Source organism: Astatotilapia calliptera, unplaced genomic scaffold, assembly GCF_900246225.1.
Source record: "Astatotilapia calliptera unplaced genomic scaffold, fAstCal1.2 U_scaffold_45, whole genome shotgun sequence".
In the NCBI taxonomy this organism is placed as follows: Eukaryota; Metazoa; Chordata; class Actinopteri; order Cichliformes; family Cichlidae; genus Astatotilapia; species Astatotilapia calliptera.
This window is the reverse complement of record NW_020535784.1, coordinates 63970-85580: the sequence shown is the minus strand read 5'-3', so window position 1 is coordinate 85580 and position 21611 is coordinate 63970. Positions and strand designations below refer to the sequence as shown.

The following is a 21611-nucleotide window of genomic DNA, read 5'->3' as shown; positions in this document are numbered from 1 at the left end:
CTGGAATTTGGCTGCGGAACATGAAGACGTTCTTACTTCTTCCTTCTTTCCGCGGAGTGTCGGTTGCTTCGGGTCTGGTACTGTAGACAGACACCGGCGTATCGCTGACAATCGACGAGGCCCACTCGCTGCTGCTGCCGCCCATGCTCGAGGGTTCTGCGGGAGAGCAGATTTCTTCACCGTCCAAGTAAACAGGACCGCTGGAGGGCTGCAGAAGGAAAGAATCCATCTTGTGTGTGAGACTTTGAAATTGTGACGGGACTCCTCTCTCTGGTTTTTATTCTCCTCCCTCGCTGCAGTCCCTCCCACTAAAAACTTTTTTTTTCACATCAACAGATGGCGCTCTTCCGGGGGTTCACCCCTCCTTTCTCGGGGTGCAATTCGTTACGGTTAGCAACAGATGGCGCGCTTCCGGGGGTTCGCCCCCCTTTCTCGGGGTGCAATTCGTTACGGTTAGCAACAGATGGCGCGCTTCCGGGGTCCGCCCCCCTTTCTCAGGATACGATTCGTCACGCGGGGGTTTCCCACGGAGGGGAGGGGCGGGGGGTCAAAAGGTCGTGATTAGGGCCATCAATCACTTCGGATCAAATTTTGTCATAAGCTGTATGGGATTATCTCTCTAAGGACATATCAAATCTATAAATTTATGGTAAAATTCTGCTGGGAATCCATCTATTCCTGGTGACTTCCCAGCTTTCATTGCACGGATAGCTTCTTTTACTTCTACCTCAGTTAGTGGAGTTTCCAATTTGTCCCTACCCTCTTGTGAGATTTTTGGTATTTTCATTTTATCAAAGTATGGACTCAGCAGATCCATACTTACTTTGTTATCGGACGTGTATAAATCTTGATAAAATATTTGAAAAATTGTGTTAATCTCTGAAGAAGATGTAACTAATTTATCATCCTTTTTAACTGCCGTAATAACATTCTGATTGTCCATTTGCTTAAGTTGTCTGGCTAATAGCCTGCCTGTCTTCTCACCATTCTCATAGAAATTAGTTTTAAGACGAAAGAGGGCATACTCTGCTTTTTTGTTATAAATTTTATGAAGATCATATTTAAGCTGGCAAATCTCTTTAAATTTATTATCATCAAATTTTCCTGCTAATTGTTTTTCCAATTTACTTATATTTTCCTCCAAAGTTCTTATCTTTTCCTTATCTTCTCTATTTTTCTTAGAACTATAGCCTATGCACTTTCCACGAATAAATGCCTTCAAAGCATCCCATACAATAGCCAGCCTGTCCGTAGATCCAACATTCACCTCTAAAAAATATCTTATATCCTCTTTTAGGGTTGATACAAATTTTTCGTCCTGCAATATGCTTGAGTTTAGTCTCCACCTACCCGTTCTGTTCTTTTCGACATTTAGATTTATGTGCAATTCTACTGGTGCGTGATCTGTTAAAGCAATCACACCAATGTCACAGTTTACTACTAAATTGACACATGATTTAGAAATCAAAAAATAATCTATTCGGGAATATGTCTTATGCAAATGAGAGTAAAAGGTGTATTCTCTTTCCATAGGGTGAACAAGCCTCCAAATATCTACCACACTGAGATCTTCTTTTAAAGCATCTATCGCTGTCCCAGTTCTAGTACTTGAAGTTGCATTAATGGCACTTCTATCAATATATTCATCCATCACATTATTAAAGTCTCCACCTAACAAGATCTGGCCCTTCATGTTCCCTAGCATCTTGTTAACCTCATCCATAAAATTAGGTTCATCCCTATTTGGGGCGTAAATATTGCACAGAACAACCTGAACTCCATTAATGAGAGCCTGCAGAGCCAACACTCGCCCGTCTTCATCCCGGCTTTCCTTCAATAATACAAAGTTTAGTCTTTTATTAATGAGTACCATGACACCACGACTCTTGCTTGATCTTGAGTTATGAAATACTTTCCCAATCCAATCCCTTTTTAATTTCAATGCTTCATTTTCATTCGCAAAATGCGTCTCCTGGATGTATGCAATATCAGCATTATGAGACTTGAAGTAGCTAAGCACTTTTTTTCTTTTGACTGGTGTGCCACAGCCATTTATATTCCATGACACAATATTAACGTCCACATTCCCCATGACTATGCCATGTTAAGGTATCTATAAGCCTTATATCTTCCAACCCATAACCATTTAACCTGTGCTGATAACCCTGCTTGAACCAGAACATAAGTTTAAACAAGAACAGTACCTCACCTATAGAATCTCTACCAAAAAAATAAAAAACAAAAAACAACGAACATAAAAAAAGAAATAGCGCCGTCCAAAAAAGGAACATGACAGCGCAAAACCCCCGTGGGCAAAACTGTCTCTGGTCCGTGATGGTCCCGTGGACAGTGAACTGCTGTCCTCCTGCTGTCCCGTCGACACCCCAGGGAGCCCGCCCCCGTCTTATGAAATTATTAACGATGCGCTCCCATGCACGTAATTTAGCTTATTAACCCCTTACTCCACCACTTCCAGAAAGTTCTCACGCACGAATTTCTCTGCCTCCTCAACGCTGTCAAAGCTCTTCTGCTGGCCTTTCCATGTTAATCGAAGTTTTGCTGGATGTGCCAGAGTGTGCTTTATCTAATGCTGCCATAGCTTCTTCATTACTGGGGAGAAAAGCTTCCTCTGCGCCGCTCACTCCGCGGTCATATCTTCATAAAATGACAAATGACAGTTCTCCCACAGTATTCCTTTCTTCTGTTTAGCGGTCATGATAACTTTTTGTCGTGCAGTGTAACGGAGAAATCTCACCAGCACGATTCGAGGTGGCTGACCAGGTCCCAGGCGTGGTCTTGTACTTCTGTGGCATCTTTCCAGCTCATATTCCTCCCCTCGTAGACCTAGGCCATCCGCGAGTATCTTCATCACATAATCATTTATGCTGCCACCACTTTCCAGACCCTCTTCCAGACCGATAAGCCGAACATTCTTTCTGCGGTTTCTGTTTTCCTGGTCGTCTACTCGGGCCCAAAGTTGTTCAAGCTTTTTAGCGTTTTTGCCATTATCTTCTGTTATGCTCCTCATTTTGTCTTCCACATCTGAAATGCGGCCCTCAGCTTCGGTCATCCGTATTTGGATTGCACTTATAGCGTTTTTAAGTTCCACCATATCTGACTTAATGTGAGATACATCGGCCGCAGCACTAGTTAGGATAGTTCCAAGCTTAGTCATTTCGGCAAACAGGCCGCTTATATCCATCTTTGGCCCTTCTTCTTGGCTAGCAGGGCTAACCTTGGCACTGCTAGCATTACTTTCCCCCGCTGCCACCGTGGAGATCCGGGTTTGCACGCTCTTCTTCTTAGTTCCTGTGGCCATGTCTCTCAATAAGTTCGAGGACACTGATCTAGCAAGTCACCGCAGTGAGGAAATATATTATTTGGGAGCGTTTACCTTGTTTTAAAACTAATGTAGGGTCGACGGGGGTCAGAGACTCTCTATGGCGCGGCCATTCCCAAACGCTCCATCACGTGACTCATTTTAATTTATATTTAATTGTGTTGTGGTTTGCAGTGTTTTGTGTTGTTTCACTTTAAATTAGTTTGAAAGGAAAAAGCTGAAATTTTAAATAGTCAAAAGTTGAAATGTAAATAGTTGGTTTTTCTATTATATGATTTATTTATTACATTTTATGTGGAGTGAATAAATAAAAGTAAATTTACGGTGGCCCCTAGAGACAAACTCCAAAACACGTACAAACTCCAACACACGTACAAACTCCAACACACGTACAAACTCCAACACACGTACAAACTCCAACACACGTGCAAACTCTAAAACGCGTACAAACTCAGAAGGACGTACAAACTCTAGAACACATAAAAAACACAACAGAAGTGCTCCAGGATGCTAGGCGCAGTGTTGAGCTTTTGTTACCTCGTGGCTACACAAGCCAGGAAGTACCAACGACTGGATTTGGTGTGTGGTAGTAACAGGTAAATGAACACTTTTTAAAAATTATTTGAATATATATGAGTGCTTGTGTATAAATTAGAGATGGCACGATACCACTTTTTTATGTCCGATACCGATATCATAAATTTGGATATCTGCCGATACCGATATTAATCCAATATATCTATTTTTTAAACTGTTTTTGTATAAGTTCAAAGTCAAATTTAAAAAGACAACACACTAAAGCTATTCTCTTATACTTGCATGCAAGAAAAAGACTGCACCCAAAATATTGCTCACTTCAACAATGCATATCTCTTCATTTAAACTTTAGCACTGTTTAGCTGTCACCACTATCAAAACATCCATCCTGAAAGTGCGCAACATTATGCAGAACTTTAAATCTAGAAGTATTTAAAGTAACATTCATCTAAATAAAAGTGCAACTTTATGCAGAGCTTTAAATGTCGAAGTATTTAAAGTAAAATTCAAGTAAATAAAAGTGCAACATTATGCAGAACTTTAAATCTAGAAGTATTTAAAGTAACATTCATCTAAATAAAAGTGCAACTTTATGCAGAGCTTTAAATGTCGAAGTATTTAAAGTAAAATTCAAGTAAATAAAAGTGCAACTTTGCAAATTCGAAAACCCCTTTGGTACTGACAAAAGGTGCAATTTTAGCAGACAAAGCAATTCCTCTCCAAACCCTAAAAAAAACAAAACAACGTGGACTTTATTCTTCGGAATTTTCCACGCATTTAACATTTCCTCCATAGCTGCAGCGATGGACTCTCCTGTGTGAACCACGAAACTCTTTGGCCTGCAACACTGCTTTTTGCATTGTAAAACTCGAGTCTATCCAGTGTACAGTCAGGCTTAGCAGGGACAACGGACAAACGTCCGAGCTCCAGATATCAGTTGTGTCATGGTCTGGGTGAGCAGCTGGGATTTTCCATCAGTGCCAGAGCATCCTTGGCTCCGCCCGTGGGCAGGACTTTCTCAGCTTCACGCATCTGGAGCTAATTGGGGCAATCAGGCCAAAGAGGGATTTAAGCTCTGCGCTGTCATCTCCTCCCTGCCAGTTCGGCAGCTACCTGATGTTGGTAACCGGCTTGTTTGACTCACGCTGTTTCTTGTGCTTCAGGACCTATTCTCCAGTGTCGACTGCTGCTCACCACTTGGATCTCAGCTCCTTTCCACCTCACTGGGAAATATCTCCAAACCTCACCTGCCTGCCCTTCTGCTCACTCACCACTTTGGATCCAACGAACCCCAGGTCAGCCGTTTCACCTCCCCCTCGATACCACACCTCCACCTCCTGCAAGTAAGCTGAAAAGACTGTCATACTTACCCTCTCTGGTAATTCACTTCAACCCAGCTCTAACTCCACTCTCCTCTCTCCCCAGTGTGACCAATACTTAACTGGCTAGATCCAGTTGTCCTCACGTTCATGCCACGGCTACTGTAGGAGCCACATGAGTTGTTCCCTTCTGACTAAGTGGGTTGGTTTAAATGGACTCACTGTATTGGTGCACGGGTGTGGGGCGTGTCTCATGGGTGTGGTAGATGATAAATGTGGTTGCACTCACCTGTTCACAGCACCTGATGTTGATGAGCAGAAAGGTGGGGTGAGCATGAGGCAAAACTTTCTGTTGAGCGCAGCTTGAATGATTTTGATGTATTTTGACTAGTGATGGGCAGATGAAGCCTCATGAAGCACTGAAGCTTTTCATCCAATTGGTTCACCCCAACGCGAAGCTTCTTGAAGCTTCATTTGCTCTAGTAGGACACCTACTGGACGTAAAAATATTAGTTGGCATGAATTTGAAGAGTGTGGCATTTTGCACACAGCCTGTAAATGTCAACAACAAAAGGAGTGTGTAAAACATGTATATTGTAGTGATGGCAGTATACTGTGTATATTTATACTGGCAGTATGGAAAATGATTATTTGCGGCAAAGTTCGAACCGCTTCCTGAACCAGTCACGTGGTATAGCCGGGCAGCGAGGCTTCGGACGTCATCATTTTCAGCTCCTCCCATAAATGAAGCAAGCCTCGATACGCGCTTCGCGGAAACGCCCCCTCCATTACTCGACACACGCTTCGAAGCCTCGATACAGAACGTCACATCACTAATTTTGACTGTAACTTGATGTTTTTTGTATATTTGTGCACTAATTGATGCCATAGGCCAAGTTGTAATTTGGCATAGTAGTTAGTGCAGTTATTGGTGAGTTGCAGTTGTTTGTTTGTGCAATCTGTGCATTTGTTTAATAGTTAATCCCATGTGCTGATTTATATATTGGACGGTTGCATGTGGAAATAAAGGAGCAAATGGTACAGAAGTGAATTTTATGCGTTTATTGTTGCGCGTCATCTGTGTCCTCATGTTTAGCCTGCCGCGGCCATAGGTTGGAAGAGCCGTAATAAATTGTCAACAGAAAAGTTTGTAGGTTTTATTGGATTATTCATATATAGATGAGTTTATTGATGAGAGTTTTATAGTTTGCTGTTGCCTTTGTCCACGCGACTTTTAGATTAAGCCTTTGGCTACACAAAACAGATTTCTTTCAGGAGTCTTGTTCCCCTGTTAGGTTTCAGCAGTACAGCTGCACTAGGCGTTGTACTGATTTACTTTCTAGTTATTGTGCATCAGGCGGCTGAAGCCATTGGCTTGGGAGTACCGCCGCAGTTTGTGTTTAAGACAGTTTGTCTTCCTCACAGCTGACGGTATGGAGGTACATAAATACCCACCGCTAGTATGTACGGAAGACTAGGTTGAGTTAGTTAGGTTTAATAGGCAGATAGTGGGGGATATTGCTCCTGTTAATTGTGTGTGTCCAGGGTTTAGTGAAGTGAATGTCATCAAGTTGATGTGTTCGAATGAAGCTGTGTGGCATAGGTGCAGTTCAACGTTTGGATTTTGTAATGTTTTGAAGAAAAATGGAGACACACCAATTAATACAATGTGGTGATGTGGATGGAAAGAAAAGACAGCCGAAACCGACTGCTAAGGCTTTGGAGAATCAGATTGAAAGACTCCAAACAGAACGGCACACTAAGATTAATAAAGTTAAAAAGGTCATAAAGATTATTAAAGAATTAAAGCAATCTGAAGATAATGTTTCCACTGTTCAGACTCAGTTAGAGAATTTGTCTGTGTTGCTTATTGAGGCAACTCATCTGCAGGAAACCTTGCTTCCTTTGCTTCCTCAAGAAGAGCAAGAGAAACAAACTGCTTGGTTCATAAGTGTGCGAGCACATAATACTGAGTTTATGGAAGAGATAAAGAAATGGCTTCATGATGCAGGGAAACCCTCAGAGTAAAAATCAGGTGTCTGAGCTTGATTTGCCACATTTAAATCCACTTGGTATTGATTTCTTTGATGTATTACCTACTGGAAATGGTTCTGGTGCTTCTAGGCACATCGGGAATGTTGGTAAAGGTGCTGCGATAGATGATGTTAATCCAAGTGATAGCGTCTCTAATGTTGGAAACAAAAGTTGTAGGGAAAGTAAATCATCACTCAGTAGCTCAATGGTTTCATCTGCCTTGTCAGCACGCATAATGGCAGAGGCTGACATGGCTGCTCTTGTTCGACAGAGGTTGTTGAAAGAAAAGCATGCTTTGGAAGAACAAGAAATACAGCTTAGGAAAAGGAAGGAGCTGCTTGACTTAGAAACTGAAATAGCAGCCTCAGCAGCAAAGGTGAATGTTTTAAAAACTTCTGAAATGTCCCGAGTCTCAAGTGCTGTTAATGTTAAGTCTGATGGTATGAATTCATACTTAGAGCGAGAACAGAGGAGTTTAGGCGTTTTAAATCCCAATGCTCCGACATTCAAACCTGTGTTACCAGAGCAACCATATCAGGGTGTTGATGCAAGTGATCATCAAGCGCAGGCATTGGATGTAAGGCCCAAGGTTAAAAATACTTTTCAGCCCGAGGTCGTTTCGTTGGAAAAGTCAGAGACGAAGCCACAAGTATTTCCAGGTGCAGTTTCGACTACTCAGATGATGTCGCAGTCTCACGCACAATCAAAACCTCTTACACATACAGTGCAAGGTAGTGAGGGTCATGATCATCTAGTTACTGGTTTGAAGAAACAAAATGAAATTACAACTTTATTGGCTGAGCAGCAGTCTCTGTTTTTGCTACCAAGGCGTGACATTCAGTTCTTTGATGGTGATCTTTTGCAATATCAACCCTTTATGAGAATTTTTGAGCACATGGTGGAGAGTCAAACTCACAGTGCTAAGGATTGTTTATATTTTCTCGAGCAATACACTAGAGGCCATCCAAGAGAAATGGTCAGAAGCTGTCAGTATATGCCTGCTGAGTATGGATATGCTAAAGCTAAATCTTTGCTCCAAGAGAACTTTGGCAATTCGCTGAAAATTGCTGCTGCCTACATTGAAAGGGTCAGTAAATGGCCACCTATAAAATCTGATGATGTGAAGGCTTTGCAGGAATATGGGTTTTTATTAAGGCAATGTTGTAATGCAATGGGAGACGTTGAGTCCTTGCATGAGTTGGATGTCTCTGCTAATATGCAAGCAGTTATAAAAAAGTTGCCTTATAAGCTCAGGGATAAGTGGAGGAATGTTGTCTGCGAGCTGCAGGAGAGGTTTCAACGTAAAGTGGTTTTTTGCGATGTTGTTGAGTTTGTCGAAAGGCAAGTTAAGATTGCAAGTGACCCGTTGTTTGGAGATATACAGGATCCTCCAACAGCCATCAGAAAAGAGGCGAGGAATGATAAGTCTCAGTTTTACCCTAAGGCTAAGCGGAGTAGTTTTGCTACTACAGTGGCCAAGGTTGAAGGGAAGATTGAGCCAGCATTGAGGCGAGAGAGTGGTTCAGTTGTGACCAAGGTTTGCTTGTTTTGTGGAGCAGGGCACATGTTGGATTTGTGTCCTTCATATGAAAGAAAGTTGCACTGTGACAGATTATCTTTTTTGAAAGAGAATGGTGTGTTTTGGTTGTCTGCACATTGGGCACAGAAGCAAGGACTGTAGGAAACGTCTCTTGTGTAAAGTTTGTAATCAGAAACACCCCACACTCTTACATATCCACTCCAAGCAGAGGGAAAGTGTTGCAGTGCAAACTATAGGAGGGAGAGAACCACCAGATGAAGGTCCTTCATGTGCTGTGCAAAGCAGTGGTGTTACTGGGGCCGGTGAGCAAAATAGTGCTCTATCCGTAATACCAGTTAGAGTAAAATCCAAGAAAGGTAATCAGTCACTGATAACCTATGCTTTTCTAGATCCTGGGAGCTCAGCTTCATTTTGTACTGAAGGGCTCATGAATAGGTTGAATCTTTCAGGAAGGAAAACTGGCATTCTTTTGCGGACAATGGGTCAGGAGAAAATGGTCAGTAGCTATGTGGTTTCAGATTTGGAAGTAGCTGGTTTGGATTTAGATCACTACTGTGACTTACCTGACTTATTAACTCAGAAAAGCATGACTGTTCATCAACGTAATATTCCCCAACAGGAAGATCTCGATAGATGGCCACATTTGCGCCATATTAAGATACTGGAGATAAATTCCGGGGTAGACCTGTTGATCGGGACCAATGTGCTCAAGGCTTTAGAGCCATGGGAGGTTGTTAGAAGTCAGTATGGAGGTCCCTATGCAGTAAAAACTGCTGGGTTGGACAGTGAATGGTCCTCTCAGAGAGGATTGTAAGACTGACATTTTTGATGTGAGTGTCAATAGGATTTCCGTGGCAAGATTGGATGAGCTGTGGGAACGTCAAATGAAGACTGACTTTCCAGAATGTATTCAGGATGAGCAGTTTGCTTTGTCTAGAGAAGATCAGCAGTTTATGAAGTCAGTGATGGACTCTGTTAAGTTGGTTGATGGTCATTACACCATTGGTTTACCTTTTAGGTGCATCCAGGTAAACATGCCAAATAATCGGAAGGCTGTAGAACAGCGAGCTATGAGCCTTAAACGAAAGTTTATTAGGGATGGTTCATTTCATGTCGATTACACCAGTTTTATGACTGAAATCATTTCCAAAGGGTATGCAGAGAATGTGCCTGCTGAAGAATTGGATCGCTGTGATGGAGGGTTGTGGTACATTCCACATCATGGGGTGCATCACCCACAGAAGAAGAAGTTGCAAGTTGTCTTTGATTGTGGTGCTTCATTGCAGGGAGTGTCTCTGAATGGACAGCTTTTGCAAGGCCCAGTTCTTACTAGCTTGCTAGTTGGGGTCATACCTAGGTTCCGTAAAGAGCCTGTTGTGCTCATGGCAGATAATGAATCCATGTTTTATCAGGTAAGAGTACAAAGAGAAGACTCAGATCTGTTAAGGTTTCTGTGGTGGCCAGTCGGAGATCATAGTCAGGATCTGGTGGAATACAGAACGAAAATACACCTGTTCGGAGCCACCTGATCCCCTAGTTGTACAAGTTGTGCCTCGAGGAAATGTGCAGAGGATAACAGAGATCAGTTCAGACTAGAAGTTGTCAACAATGTTTTACATAATTTCTATGTGGATGATTGCCTTATCTCTGTTGGTTCTGAAGAGGAGGCAGTACTTGCTGCCATACCTCAGCAAGAGCGATCCAAGGACGTTAAGGATTTGGGTTTGGATAGTGACGTTTTGCCAGTAGAGAGAGCACTAGGTGTACAGTGGTGTATCCAATCAGATACATTCAAGTTTAAGATCACACTTAAAAACAAACCTCCCACATGGAGAGGGATATTGTCCCTTATGAGCTCAATCTACGACCCATTAGGGTTTTTGGCACCTGTGGTGCTGTCTGCTAAGTTGATCCTTCAGAAACTGTGCAGAAGTCATTGGGGTTGGGATGATGTGTTGCCAGTTACTGTTGAACAAGAATGGACAGTTTGGCTAAATGATCTTTGCCTTCTTGCAGATTTTAAGGTTGACCGGTGCCTTAAACCTTCTGATTTTGGAGATGTAGCTTCTGCTCAGTTACATCACTTCGCAGATGCAAGCAAGGAGGGTTATGGCACAGTCACTTACCTGTTGTTGCCCAGCACCCAGAATCAAGTCCATTGTGCGTTTATAATGCGTAAAGCAAGAGTGGCTCCACTGAAACAAACTTCCATTCCTCGCATGGAGTTGACAGCTGCATTGGTTGCGAGTAGAATGGATAAGATGTGGAGAAAAGAGCTGCAAATGCATTTGCAGGAGTCAGTATTTTGGACTGATAGTACCTCGATGTAGCAGTATATTAGAAATGAAACCTCAAGGTTTAAAGTATTTGTCCCAAACCGGGTGACCGAGATACTTAAAGTGTCCAAACCTTCTCAGTGGAGATATGTTAATACATCATGAAATCCAGCTGATCTGGCTTCTAGGGGAGTCAAGGTGCAATCCTTTTTGAAGGATGATTCCTGGTTGTCAGGGCCAAAGTTTCTCACCAAACCAGAAATTAATTGGCCAGTAAACCTTGATTTTGGAAAGATCTCCATAAATGATCCAGAGATTAAAATGGCCACTTTAGTTAATGCTGTTGATGCAAATGAATACAAAGATGGTGCAATGAAGTTCATCACTTATTTTTCTTCTTGGCATCGTCTGAAAAGGATGGTTGCATGGATTCTTAGATTCAAAGGTTTGTTGCAGGAACTTAGTAATAAGGAGAAACAGCTGAAAGAGAGCTTTAAGTCTAGTGTGACCAAAGAAAATATTGAGGAAAAGCTTAAAAGAGAGTTGCAGACTGTCAAGGACCATGCTGCTAAAGGATTTCTCTCAGTAAAAGAACTTAACAAGGCAGAGAATGCAGTTCCTTGCTTTTGTCAAAGGAGGAGATATTCAGATGAGATCAGTAGGTTGCAGAGGGGTGAAAGGGTGAAGAAGAGTAGTGAGCTCTATAGGCTTAATCCTAAGCTTGAGAATGGTGTGTTGAGAGTGGGAGGTAGGCTTAGTAGAGCAGCTATGCCTGAAGATGCAAGGCATCCTGCAATTATAGCCAGGGATCTGCATATTTCTCACCTGGTGCTTCAACATGTACATCAGAAAATAGGGCATGGTGGACGTAACCACATGCTGTCCGAATTGCGGCAAAGGTATTGGGTTCCAGGTGCAAGCATTGCCATAAGGAGGATTTTGGCTAAATGCATTGTGTGTCGCAGACTTCATGCAGCATCAGGATATCAGATGATGGCAGACCTTCCACAAGATCGCATCTCACCAGATGAACCTCCATTTTCTCGGGTTGGAGTGGATTGTTTCGTACCTTTTCAAGTTAAGCGTGGAAGGTGTGAAGTAAAGAGATATGGAATTATCTTTACATGCCTGGCAGTGAGAGCTGTGCATTTAGAGGTGTTGTCATCTTTGAGCACAGACTCTTTTATTAATGCGCTCCGTCGATTTATATCAAGGCGGGGTCAGGTATTGGAGATACGATCGGATAATGGTACAAACTTTGTGGGTGGCGAACGTGAGTTGAAAGAGGCAGTGGAAGGATGGAATCAGGCACAGATTCATGAGATGCTGCTGCAAAAGGGCATAAAGTGGATTTTTAATCCTCCTGCTGGTTCCCATCATGGCGGTGTTTGGGAACATCTCATAAGGTCTGTCAGGAAGGTGTTAAATTCCATTTTGAAAGTGCAGAATTTGGACGAAGAAGGCCTTTGTACAGTTCTTTGTGAGGCAGAGGCTATTGTGAACAGTAGACCAATAACCAAAGCCTCTACTAATCCTAATGATTTGGAGCCGCAATAGCTACGTTTCCACACCGCAGTTTGCCACGTCCTTGTGTTTTCACCCATATTATATATTCACCAATAAATTGTGATAAAACGCCCTCTTGCCTCCGCTCTGTGTGTCTGCGCTTGGGTTCTGTTCAGGTTGCTGGCCTCCGTCCAGCGTGACAAGTTGTCATGCTTAACGTGAGAATTATTTCCAAACTTTCTGAGATGAACTTGCATACCTGTTTGTAATTGCCTGGGATAGCTTCCTCCGAGATGAAATGCCAGTTTGGCAGCATGTAGCGAGGCTCTAAATGCTCTCAATTAAGCGTCGAAAACCATCATTTTCCACAACAGAAAGGGGCTGGTCATCAAGCACAACAAATTCAACTATTTTCTCCGTTATCAGCTTCGCTCTATTGCTTTCCGGAGGGAATTTCTCATGTCTCTGAATATTTTCCAAAAGCGTTTTTTGATACGGTGCACTTTTCTGCTTAGCTTTGGAAGCCAGGCTAAATTCCGTGTCCCCCTTTGCGTGGTGTTTCTGTAAGTGTTTAATCATGTTTGTGGTGTTAAAATTCCCCAAACTGCTACCACCTCGCAAAACACTTGCATCACATACAGTGGGGCAAAAAAGTATTTAGTCAGCCACCGATTGTGCAAGTTCCCCCACCTAAAATGATGACAGAGGTCAGTAATTTGCACCAGAGGTACACGTCAACTGTGAGAGACAGAATGTGAAAAACAAAATCCATGAATCCACATGGTAGGATTTGTAAAGAATTTATTGGTAAATCAGGGTGGAAAATAAGTATTTGGTCAATAACAAAAATACAACTCAATACTTTGTAACATAACCTTTGTTGGCAATAACAGAGGTCAAACGTTTACTATAGGTCTTTAGCAGGTTTGCACACACAGTAGCTGGTATTTTGGCCCATTCCTCCATGCAGATCTTCTCGAGAGCAGTGATGTTTTGGGGCTGTCGCCGAGCAACACGGACTTTCAACTCCCGCCACAGATTTTCTATGGGGTTGAGGTCTGGAGACTGGCTAGGCCACTCCAGGACTTTCAAATGCTTCTTACGGAGCCACTCCTTTGTTGCCCGGGCGGTGTGTTTTGGATCATTGTCATGTTGGAAGACCCAGCCTCGTTTCATCTTCAAAGTTCTCACTGATGGAAGGAGGTTTTGGCTCAAAATCTCACGATACATGGCCCCATTCATTCTGTCCTTAACACGGATCAGTCGTCCTGTCCCCTTGGCAGAAAAACAGCCCCATAGCATGATGTTTCCACCCCCATGCTTCACAGTAGGTATGGTGTTCTTGGGATGCAACTCAGTATTCTTCTTCCTCCAAACACGACGAGTTGAGTTTATACCAAAAAGTTCTACTTTGGTTTCATCTGACCACATGACATTCTCCCAATCCTCTGCTGTATCATCCATGTGCTCTCTGGCAAACTTCAGACGGGCCTGGACATGCACTGGCTTCAGCAGCGGAACACGTCTGGCACTGCGGGATTTGATTCCCTGCCGTTGTAGTGTGTTACTGATGGTGACCTTTGTTACTTTGGTCCCAGCTCTCTGCAGGTCATTCACCAGGTCCCCCCGTGTGGTTCTGGGATCTTTGCTCACCGTTCTCATGATCATTTTGACCCCACGGGATGAGATCTTGCGTGGAGCCCCAGATGGAGGGAGATTATCAGTGGTCTTGTATGTCTTCCATTTTCTGATGATTGCTCCCACAGTTGATTTTTTTCACACCAAGCTGCTTGCCTATTGTAGATTCACTCTTCCCAGTCTGGTGCAGGTCTACAATACTTTTCCTGGTGTCCTTCGAAAGCTCTTTGGTCTTGGCCATGGCGGAGTTTGGAGTCTGACTGTTTGAGGCTGTGGACAGGTGTCTTTTATACAGATGATGAGTTCAAACAGGTGCCATTCATACAGGTAACGAGTGGGGGACAGAAAAGCTTCTTACAGAAGACGTTACAGGTCTGTGAGAGCCAGAGATTTTCCTTGTTTGAGGTGACCAAATACTTATTTTCCACCCTGATTTACCAATAAATTCTTTACAAATCCTACCATGTGAATTCATGGATTTTTTTTTTTTCACATTCTGTCTCTCACAGTTGAAGTGTACCTCTGGTGCAAATTACTGACCTCTGTCATCATTTTAAGTGGGGGAACTTGCACAATCGGTGGCTGACTAAATACTTTTTTGCCCCACTGTATGTTCCTATTTTAGTTAGAAGACCCAAATGCCATGCTGCAATACTATAATGTTATGGAGCCAATGTTTCAAATGCAGGTTTGACAGGTTTGTGAGTGTACACTTTATCCAAAGCCTAGTGAGGGTTTACTCATGTTTACCACTGAGTGGCTGTAGTCAAGAGGTAGAGCAGGTCACCTACTGATCGGAAGGTTCGTGGTTCGGTCCCTGGCTCCTCCAGTCTGCATGTCAAGAGTGTGAATGTGTATGAATGTAGTTAGGCAGCACGCAGTTTAGAGAAAGTGTGTGTGGTTGGGAGAATGTGGCATGTTGTATAGAGCACTTTGAGTAATCCGGCAGAGTAGAAAAGCGCTATTAAGAATCAGTCCATTCACTGTCTGAACAGAGTTTCGTCATGTTACTTTTGTACTATTATGTTCCGGCACGTGTTGTTATTACATGGCTTGATTAAGGTACACATTAGGCTGACATCTGGGGCCAGAGCTGAAACTGTTCTGGGCAAGCACAGGGCCAGCAGTGTGTCTGCAACTGGCCCGTGGCTGCACACAACTTACACTTGGCCCACATACCACAAAGAATGACGGCCCTTTGGTGGCCCAGACCAGGTTTGCCAGAGGTGAGCCACAGATGGGCCAGCACAGGACCACCAGTGTGTCTGCAACTGGATTTGTGCTGGCCCATGTGTGGGCCACCTCTGGCAAACCAGCTCTGGGCCACCAAAGGGCGGACGATCTGATTTCCTCGTGTCAGCATTGTTCCCACATCATCATAATTAATGTTGTTCCAGGTTCAACATTGCAAGTGACCAATCACCTTCTTGTGACGTCATTCCTTTGCGACTTCGAAATACCCGCCTTCGAGTATTTCGAAATACAAGTGAAGAAGCGAAAAACCACCGCCTGTCCGCCGAATTTGAAGTCAATTCCCCTGTCCGCCGAATTTGAAGTCAATTCCCCTGTCCGCCGAATTTGAAGTCAATTTAGGATACTTTCCTTTAATAAACGGTAAGCATTATACATATGTTCCTCACTTGGCTTGCTGTTTGTTTGCTAGCGATAGGCTACTTGACAACAGCATTAGCTAACCAGTGTTCTCTAGACCAGCGTTCCCCAACTTTTTGGGTGTTTCGTGGCCCGGGGGTTGGGTCAGGCAAAATTGCAGTAGCTTCCCTGATCATTTTACAAACATAAGTGAAGAGAATTTGAACTAAAAGGCCTAGACTTATGGTTGTGTGCTGAATCTATGAATCAAACTATCACCTGGGAACATAATTAACTGGTCCATAGCTGTGAAACTGGACATGAGTTCTTGATTCTATGGAGATTAACAGTAATCCAGAAATTTACAAATTTGTCCCAGGGACATCGCGTAGATGTTGTCCCAGGGACATCGCGTAGATGTTGTCCCAGGGACATCGCGTAGATGTTGTCCCAGGGACATCGCGTAGATGTTGTCCCAGGGACATCGCGTAGATGTTGTCCCAGGGACATCGCGTAGATGTTGTCCCAGGGACATCGCGTAGATGTTGTCCCAGGGACATCGCGTAGATGTTGTCCCAGGGACATCGCGTAGATGTTGTCCCAGGGACATCGCGTAGATGTTGTCCCAGGGACATCATGTTAAAGTTGCCAGAGACATACCATATGAAAGTTTAGCTTCTTTTAGCCCCTGTTTGTTTTATATTATTTTATATATATATATATATATATATATATATATATATATATATATATATATATATATATATATATATATATATATATATATATATATATATATATATATATATATATATATATATATTTTAATATTATATTTAATATTTACATTGTATTGCAAAAAACCCCAAAACAAGTTAAAATGAATTAATGAATATTGACTAATTAAACCTTCGTTATTTTTCCACCAGAAATGGACGACATAATTAGAAGAAGTGTTCTGAATGACGAAAAAAAAAGAACTGGAAAAGACACACAACTTTGTGTGCATGTGTCACAATGCCAGGAGGACCCATTCAGTGTTGTGTTAGAAAAATTGAACTCATTAACCCTTCATGGACATTATAAATGTTTAAATGTTGCCTCAGGTAAAGACAGGAAAAGAGACTATTACAAATTCAACTGCATCAGAGCTGGGAAAAAAGTCGAAACAGCTACAGAGCAGTGGGCTGTAAGGCCTATGTTTCATTTAAAGTACTCAAATGTTGGAAAGACCACACAGTCATCGTGCAGCGTACATATGATAAGCATGATGGGCATGATCCTTCGGACCCAAAAGACGCACATTTCAACAATATTTCCAGTGACTTGAGGAGGAAGATTGAGGAACTGCTTTCCCTTGGAACTAAGCCAGCCATCTACTAACTGAATGTCATAAATGGGCCAAAGAACATGGACACAGAGATCTTCACAACAGAGCATTTTGTCACACCACGTGACATTGACAGTGTTAGAACCTGCATGATGAGGAAGAAGCACTTTAACTGTGGAGACAGTCAATGTGTACATACCTTACTTAATGGAAAACATCAAGAACATGTTCTCTTCTATCAACCATACACATCTGACCAAGAACTAATGATTGTTTTGTAGACACCTGTAATGAAATCAAACATGGAGAACTATGCAAAACAGTTAGTATTTGTTGACACCACGCACTGCGTTAACCAGTATTCATTTCCCTTATTCACACTTGTTGTAAGAGATGATCATGGGCATGGAGTCCCTGTGGCCTATGCTATTGTCAGCAACGAAAGTCAGAAAACCCTGGAAACTGTTCTTGGAATAGTTTGTGAGCATTTCCCAACTTCCCCGAGGTAAATAATACATTGACAGCTATTAATTTTGAAATAATTCCTTTTCAAAAAAGTTATAACATGCCAGAATCTAATGCTATAGCTGCAGCATGGGCTGCAAAAAACTTTCCTTTCCAGTTGTTAAAGCTATTCCTATAGGCTGTATGCAGTATTTTATATATCTACTTGTGAGTTGAAATGTTTAATTTGGCATTGAAGTGGTGCTTTGAGATAGCAAAACATTTTCATACTGTTTAATCTCATTTAGTGTTTTCTTTTTTTCTGTAGAGCATTTATGGTTGACAAAGACTTTGCGGAAATAAATGCTTTGCAGAAGGTTTTTCCAGAGTCAGCTATCCTTCTATGCTGGTACCATGTCTTGCAGGTAAACCACATTGTTTTCTTTTCACGTTGTCTAAGATGCACCTGAAACACATTTTTACAACAGGGTCCTGTTGTTATGATTTGCCTCATTGTGATATTCACCTACTCAGGTTAATGAATATAAAGGGATAAAATGTTGAGTGACTATGTCCATCCATTTAAGACCACAGTGCACTCATCTTCTGGTGGCTGCTTCCCAAAGCTCTTTTTGACATTTAAAAATATGTTTGCCTGGTTGATTTCTGTAATGCACAGGTCCTCTTGTCCAGTGAGTGACAAAGTTATTTTTGGACGTCAGCTTTCTTTTATGCTTTTTGTACAGCTGCTCCTCTGTCTCTCTCTCCAGATTAACTTTTTTTCTCTTACATTCACAGGCTGTTAATCGATGGCTTTCAAAATCAGAGTCCGGGGTCCATGGGCTTTCTAACACCCAAAAGAGAAATGAAATCATTTCTTTCTTTTGTAAGCTGAAAGCTTGCACATCTGTAAGTGTAATTTGTCTATTTCACATTTTGATTTCTTGATTACACTAAGAGCATAATAACTTTCAGTTGCTAAAAAAAGTTACAGAGAGATACAAAATAGATTTTTGAAACAATTTCTAAAACTGGCTTCTTATCTTGCTTATCAAAACAAGTACTTAAGCTGTGCAGAACATCATTGTGTCACCCACTGTGCAGTAGAACTTGTGAGTGGGATTCTTTCACAGACAGATGCTGAAACCAAATATGCTTATAGGTTTAGTGTTCCTTCTTAGCCATTGTAAGGGAAGAAATAATTGCTTCTTAATACAAAAACACGACATATTATTAATAACTTAAAATTCTTAATGTTATTCAATAAAAGGAAAAGGGCTTCAATACATAATATTAAAGATTTCAATAGGTCTGTTAAATGGATTGAAATATATTCTGTTGCATCCAATTCTCTTAGGAGGACGACTTTAAAGCCACATCAGCAGAGTTCTGCCAGACATTTAAGCAATACCCTTTGGTGTGCCAGTATTTTCAGAAGCACTGGGAAGGCATTGGCCACATGTGGTGTGACTACGGCCGTCGCTTCAGTCACGCTCGTTCTGAAACAAACAATGTGATTGAAAGGTATGATTTATTATTTTGACCTCATTCGATTGTATTGCTGAAAAAAAGATATTATGCTTTAATCCAAGAGGCTAAACTGAGTAGGTTCGTCATGTCATTGCCAGAACAGGTTTTAGGCAAATCCTTTAAATTCTAGCAGCGTTTTTTATGTTATCACAACAAAAAACAGAGTAGGTGGATTTGCCTAAATCAGCTAAACCGGCACAGAGCATTCCTTTATAAAAGACGTGTGCAATAGGTATTCCAATTTTTAAAAAATAATACAGTCTTGATTAAAACTTTAAATTCCTTCAATTACAGTTACTAATCATTTCAAATAACTGTTTTTCAGATTTTTCCACCGCCTGAAATACCAGTTTTTATCTGGCTACAAGAATAGGCGTCTGGATGATCTGATTGAAGTGCTCCTAGGGAAGGCCGACGACTACTTCTCAGTCATAAAAACCCTGCAAGATGTGGGCCGCATGAAAAACAGGTTTGCTGACACCTTGTCTCAAGTTTCAGACTCTGCTTCAAGACTGATGGAAAGTGGTTGGGCTCTTAAAATTACAGTCAAGAACAGCCATGGAGTTAATGCATATCAAGTCCCATCTGAGTCAAGAGAAGACATGGTGTATGATGTCTGCCCTGTTGAGTCCTACTGCAACTGTACATATGGCTTACGAGGACTTCTTTGCAAGCATCTAGTGCTACTTGCAAAATTAGCAGAGGCTGACAATGACATCTATCCAAACATGGAAACAGACCTTGGCAAGAATTGCAGTGAAAGAAAGGCATTACTTTGTACACTGTGAGGACTTGAAAGTGATAAAAATGCCAAGTTTGTTTGGAAATCTGTGTTTTTTTGCATCGGCTGAAACACTTCAGTGCACTTGTTGTACGTTCTCTCTCTATAACACATGTGCTTGCCTGAAGGTGGCTTGTAGCCATTTTAAACAAATGAAAAACTCTCTGAAAAGTCCTCTATCAACTTTGAATGACACTCCTGTAGTTGAAAGCACAGACAAAAAATGCACAGAAGATGCGGTTGGAAAACTAAATGCTGTTTTAGACACAGTTAAACAGTGGGCATTCATTCCAGAGGGTATTACTGCAATGATAGATGAACTGCATACAAATGTCTTAAAAACAAAACAAGTAGGCAAAAGTATATGCCAGTACGAAATAAAGACGACAGATAATGCACGCAAAATTAGGCCATTGCATTCTAGCAAGAAACGTTCGGCCAGCATCGACATTCCAACAGTCTGTGAAAATGAATGTGAACAGTCGATAACCACTGAAAGAGAGACATCCTCTGGAGAAAATGAAAACCTTTTGGAATACAAAACAAAAAAGAGAAGAGTTAAAGCTAAGTATATGCACAAGTAGACTTTTGTGTGACATTTCAAAGGGACTGCATCCATTACTTCTGTTTATTGAAACCTAAAGCTGAATAGCTGTCTTAACTTTCTGCCAAGGAACAGATGAAAAGAAATTGTTTGCTCTCTCAAGCAGTTGTTATTTATGTGTGTTATTCATTACGTTGGCTTGGTTGCTGTTTTTGATACAAATTCATCTGTGCCCATTGTAATATTTTCATATGTTACTATTTTTATATTGCTATGCATTATAAATAAAGGATTACTTATTACTATTAAAGGTCTGCATTTGTAATTGTTGGTATTATTTATAAAATATGCGCTCTTAAGTTTTTTGCTCCATAAAACGATACCTGTCACTTTTTGGACATAGAGTATCAGCTGTTGAGAATCCTGGCTCATACAAAATAGAAGTAAAAGGTTTCAACATCCAGCCTTTTTATGATTAAATACAAAGTGTAATAACAGAGTTATTGGGGTGTGATTTTGTTAATAGTTAGTCTTAAGTATAAGTTTAATAGTAATGAGTAAGAAAATATAGCCAGAATAATGGAATGAGACTAACACCTGACCTCACACTGAGATTTGGTATGAAGTGGCATGTTTGTGCTAATGCTGACATTGGGGCTCAGAGTTCCTCTGTGTGTATATATTTGTGAACGTTAACTTGGCTAATGTCCAAGGGTTTGACTGCTTTCCTGTTGGATTGTATCACAAAGAACAGGGATAAGAGCACCAGTGGCCGTGCACACCCTCATCTCTCTCCTTCACCCGATCATTAGTGTTGGAAACCGGCATTAGCTCAGAGTAGATTAGACTTCAGTATCGTGCAAGTGATTTGATTTTATGATTATTTGATTCAGTTTTTTCTGTGTTCAAGCTCAATTACTTTAATAAAATATGTTGAATTCAAAAATTATAAACTGTGGACATTACCCTTTTAAACCTTTCTGAAACAAGACAGGTAAAAACCAGTGTATAAAAGTTTACATAGGTATAAATAGCTCTAACACTTTACTCCAGCCTGGCGTCCACACATGTGGACATCACATTTTGGGTTATTTAGACCAAAATACTAAATCTTGATCAACAAGTGCCTGATATACAGTTATGAGGACATTATACTGCAACTGTTCTATCGAAATTTCAAATTAATGTCCTCATATGTGGCT

The 21611-nt window shown here is 41.5% G+C and overlaps 2 protein-coding genes across 4 annotated transcripts in view; one reads left to right on the top strand and one right to left on the bottom strand.

The window, feature by feature from the left end:
* LOC113018147 (uncharacterized) overlaps positions 1 to 21611 on the bottom strand; it is an 87552-nt gene that overhangs the window by 51158 nt on the left and 14783 nt on the right. The gene's annotated exons all lie outside the window — the stretch shown is intronic.
* Positions 15774 to 21256, top strand: LOC113018148 (uncharacterized). 2 transcript variants are annotated; one of them, XM_026161211.1, is made up of 5 exons: positions 15774 to 15804; positions 17883 to 17979; positions 18353 to 18463; positions 18912 to 19078; positions 19410 to 21256. In XM_026161211.1, exons 2-5 carry the CDS (start codon positions 17890 to 17892, stop codon positions 19870 to 19872), a joined length of 831 nt encoding a protein of 276 aa, XP_026016996.1. In that variant the 5' UTR covers positions 15774 to 15804; positions 17883 to 17889; the 3' UTR covers positions 19873 to 21256. The 2 variants fall into 2 exon arrangements, with proteins under 2 accessions (XP_026016996.1, XP_026016995.1); XM_026161210.1 differs by lacking the exon at positions 15774 to 15804 and adding an exon at positions 17398 to 17615.

What these genes read in the sequence shown, in the direction of transcription:
- LOC113018148 (XM_026161210.1), top strand. Translation starts at nt 17,401, where the DNA reads ATGAAATCAAACATGGAGAACTATGCAAAACAGTTAGTATTTGTTGAC. An exon ending in GCTGGTACCATGTCTTGCAG is followed by an intron (nt 17,980 to 18,352) that starts GTAAACCACATT and finishes TTACATTCACAG; the next exon opens with GCTGTTAATCGATGGCTTTC. An exon ending in AGCTGAAAGCTTGCACATCT is followed by an intron (nt 18,464 to 18,911) that starts GTAAGTGTAATT and finishes CAATTCTCTTAG; the next exon opens with GAGGACGACTTTAAAGCCAC.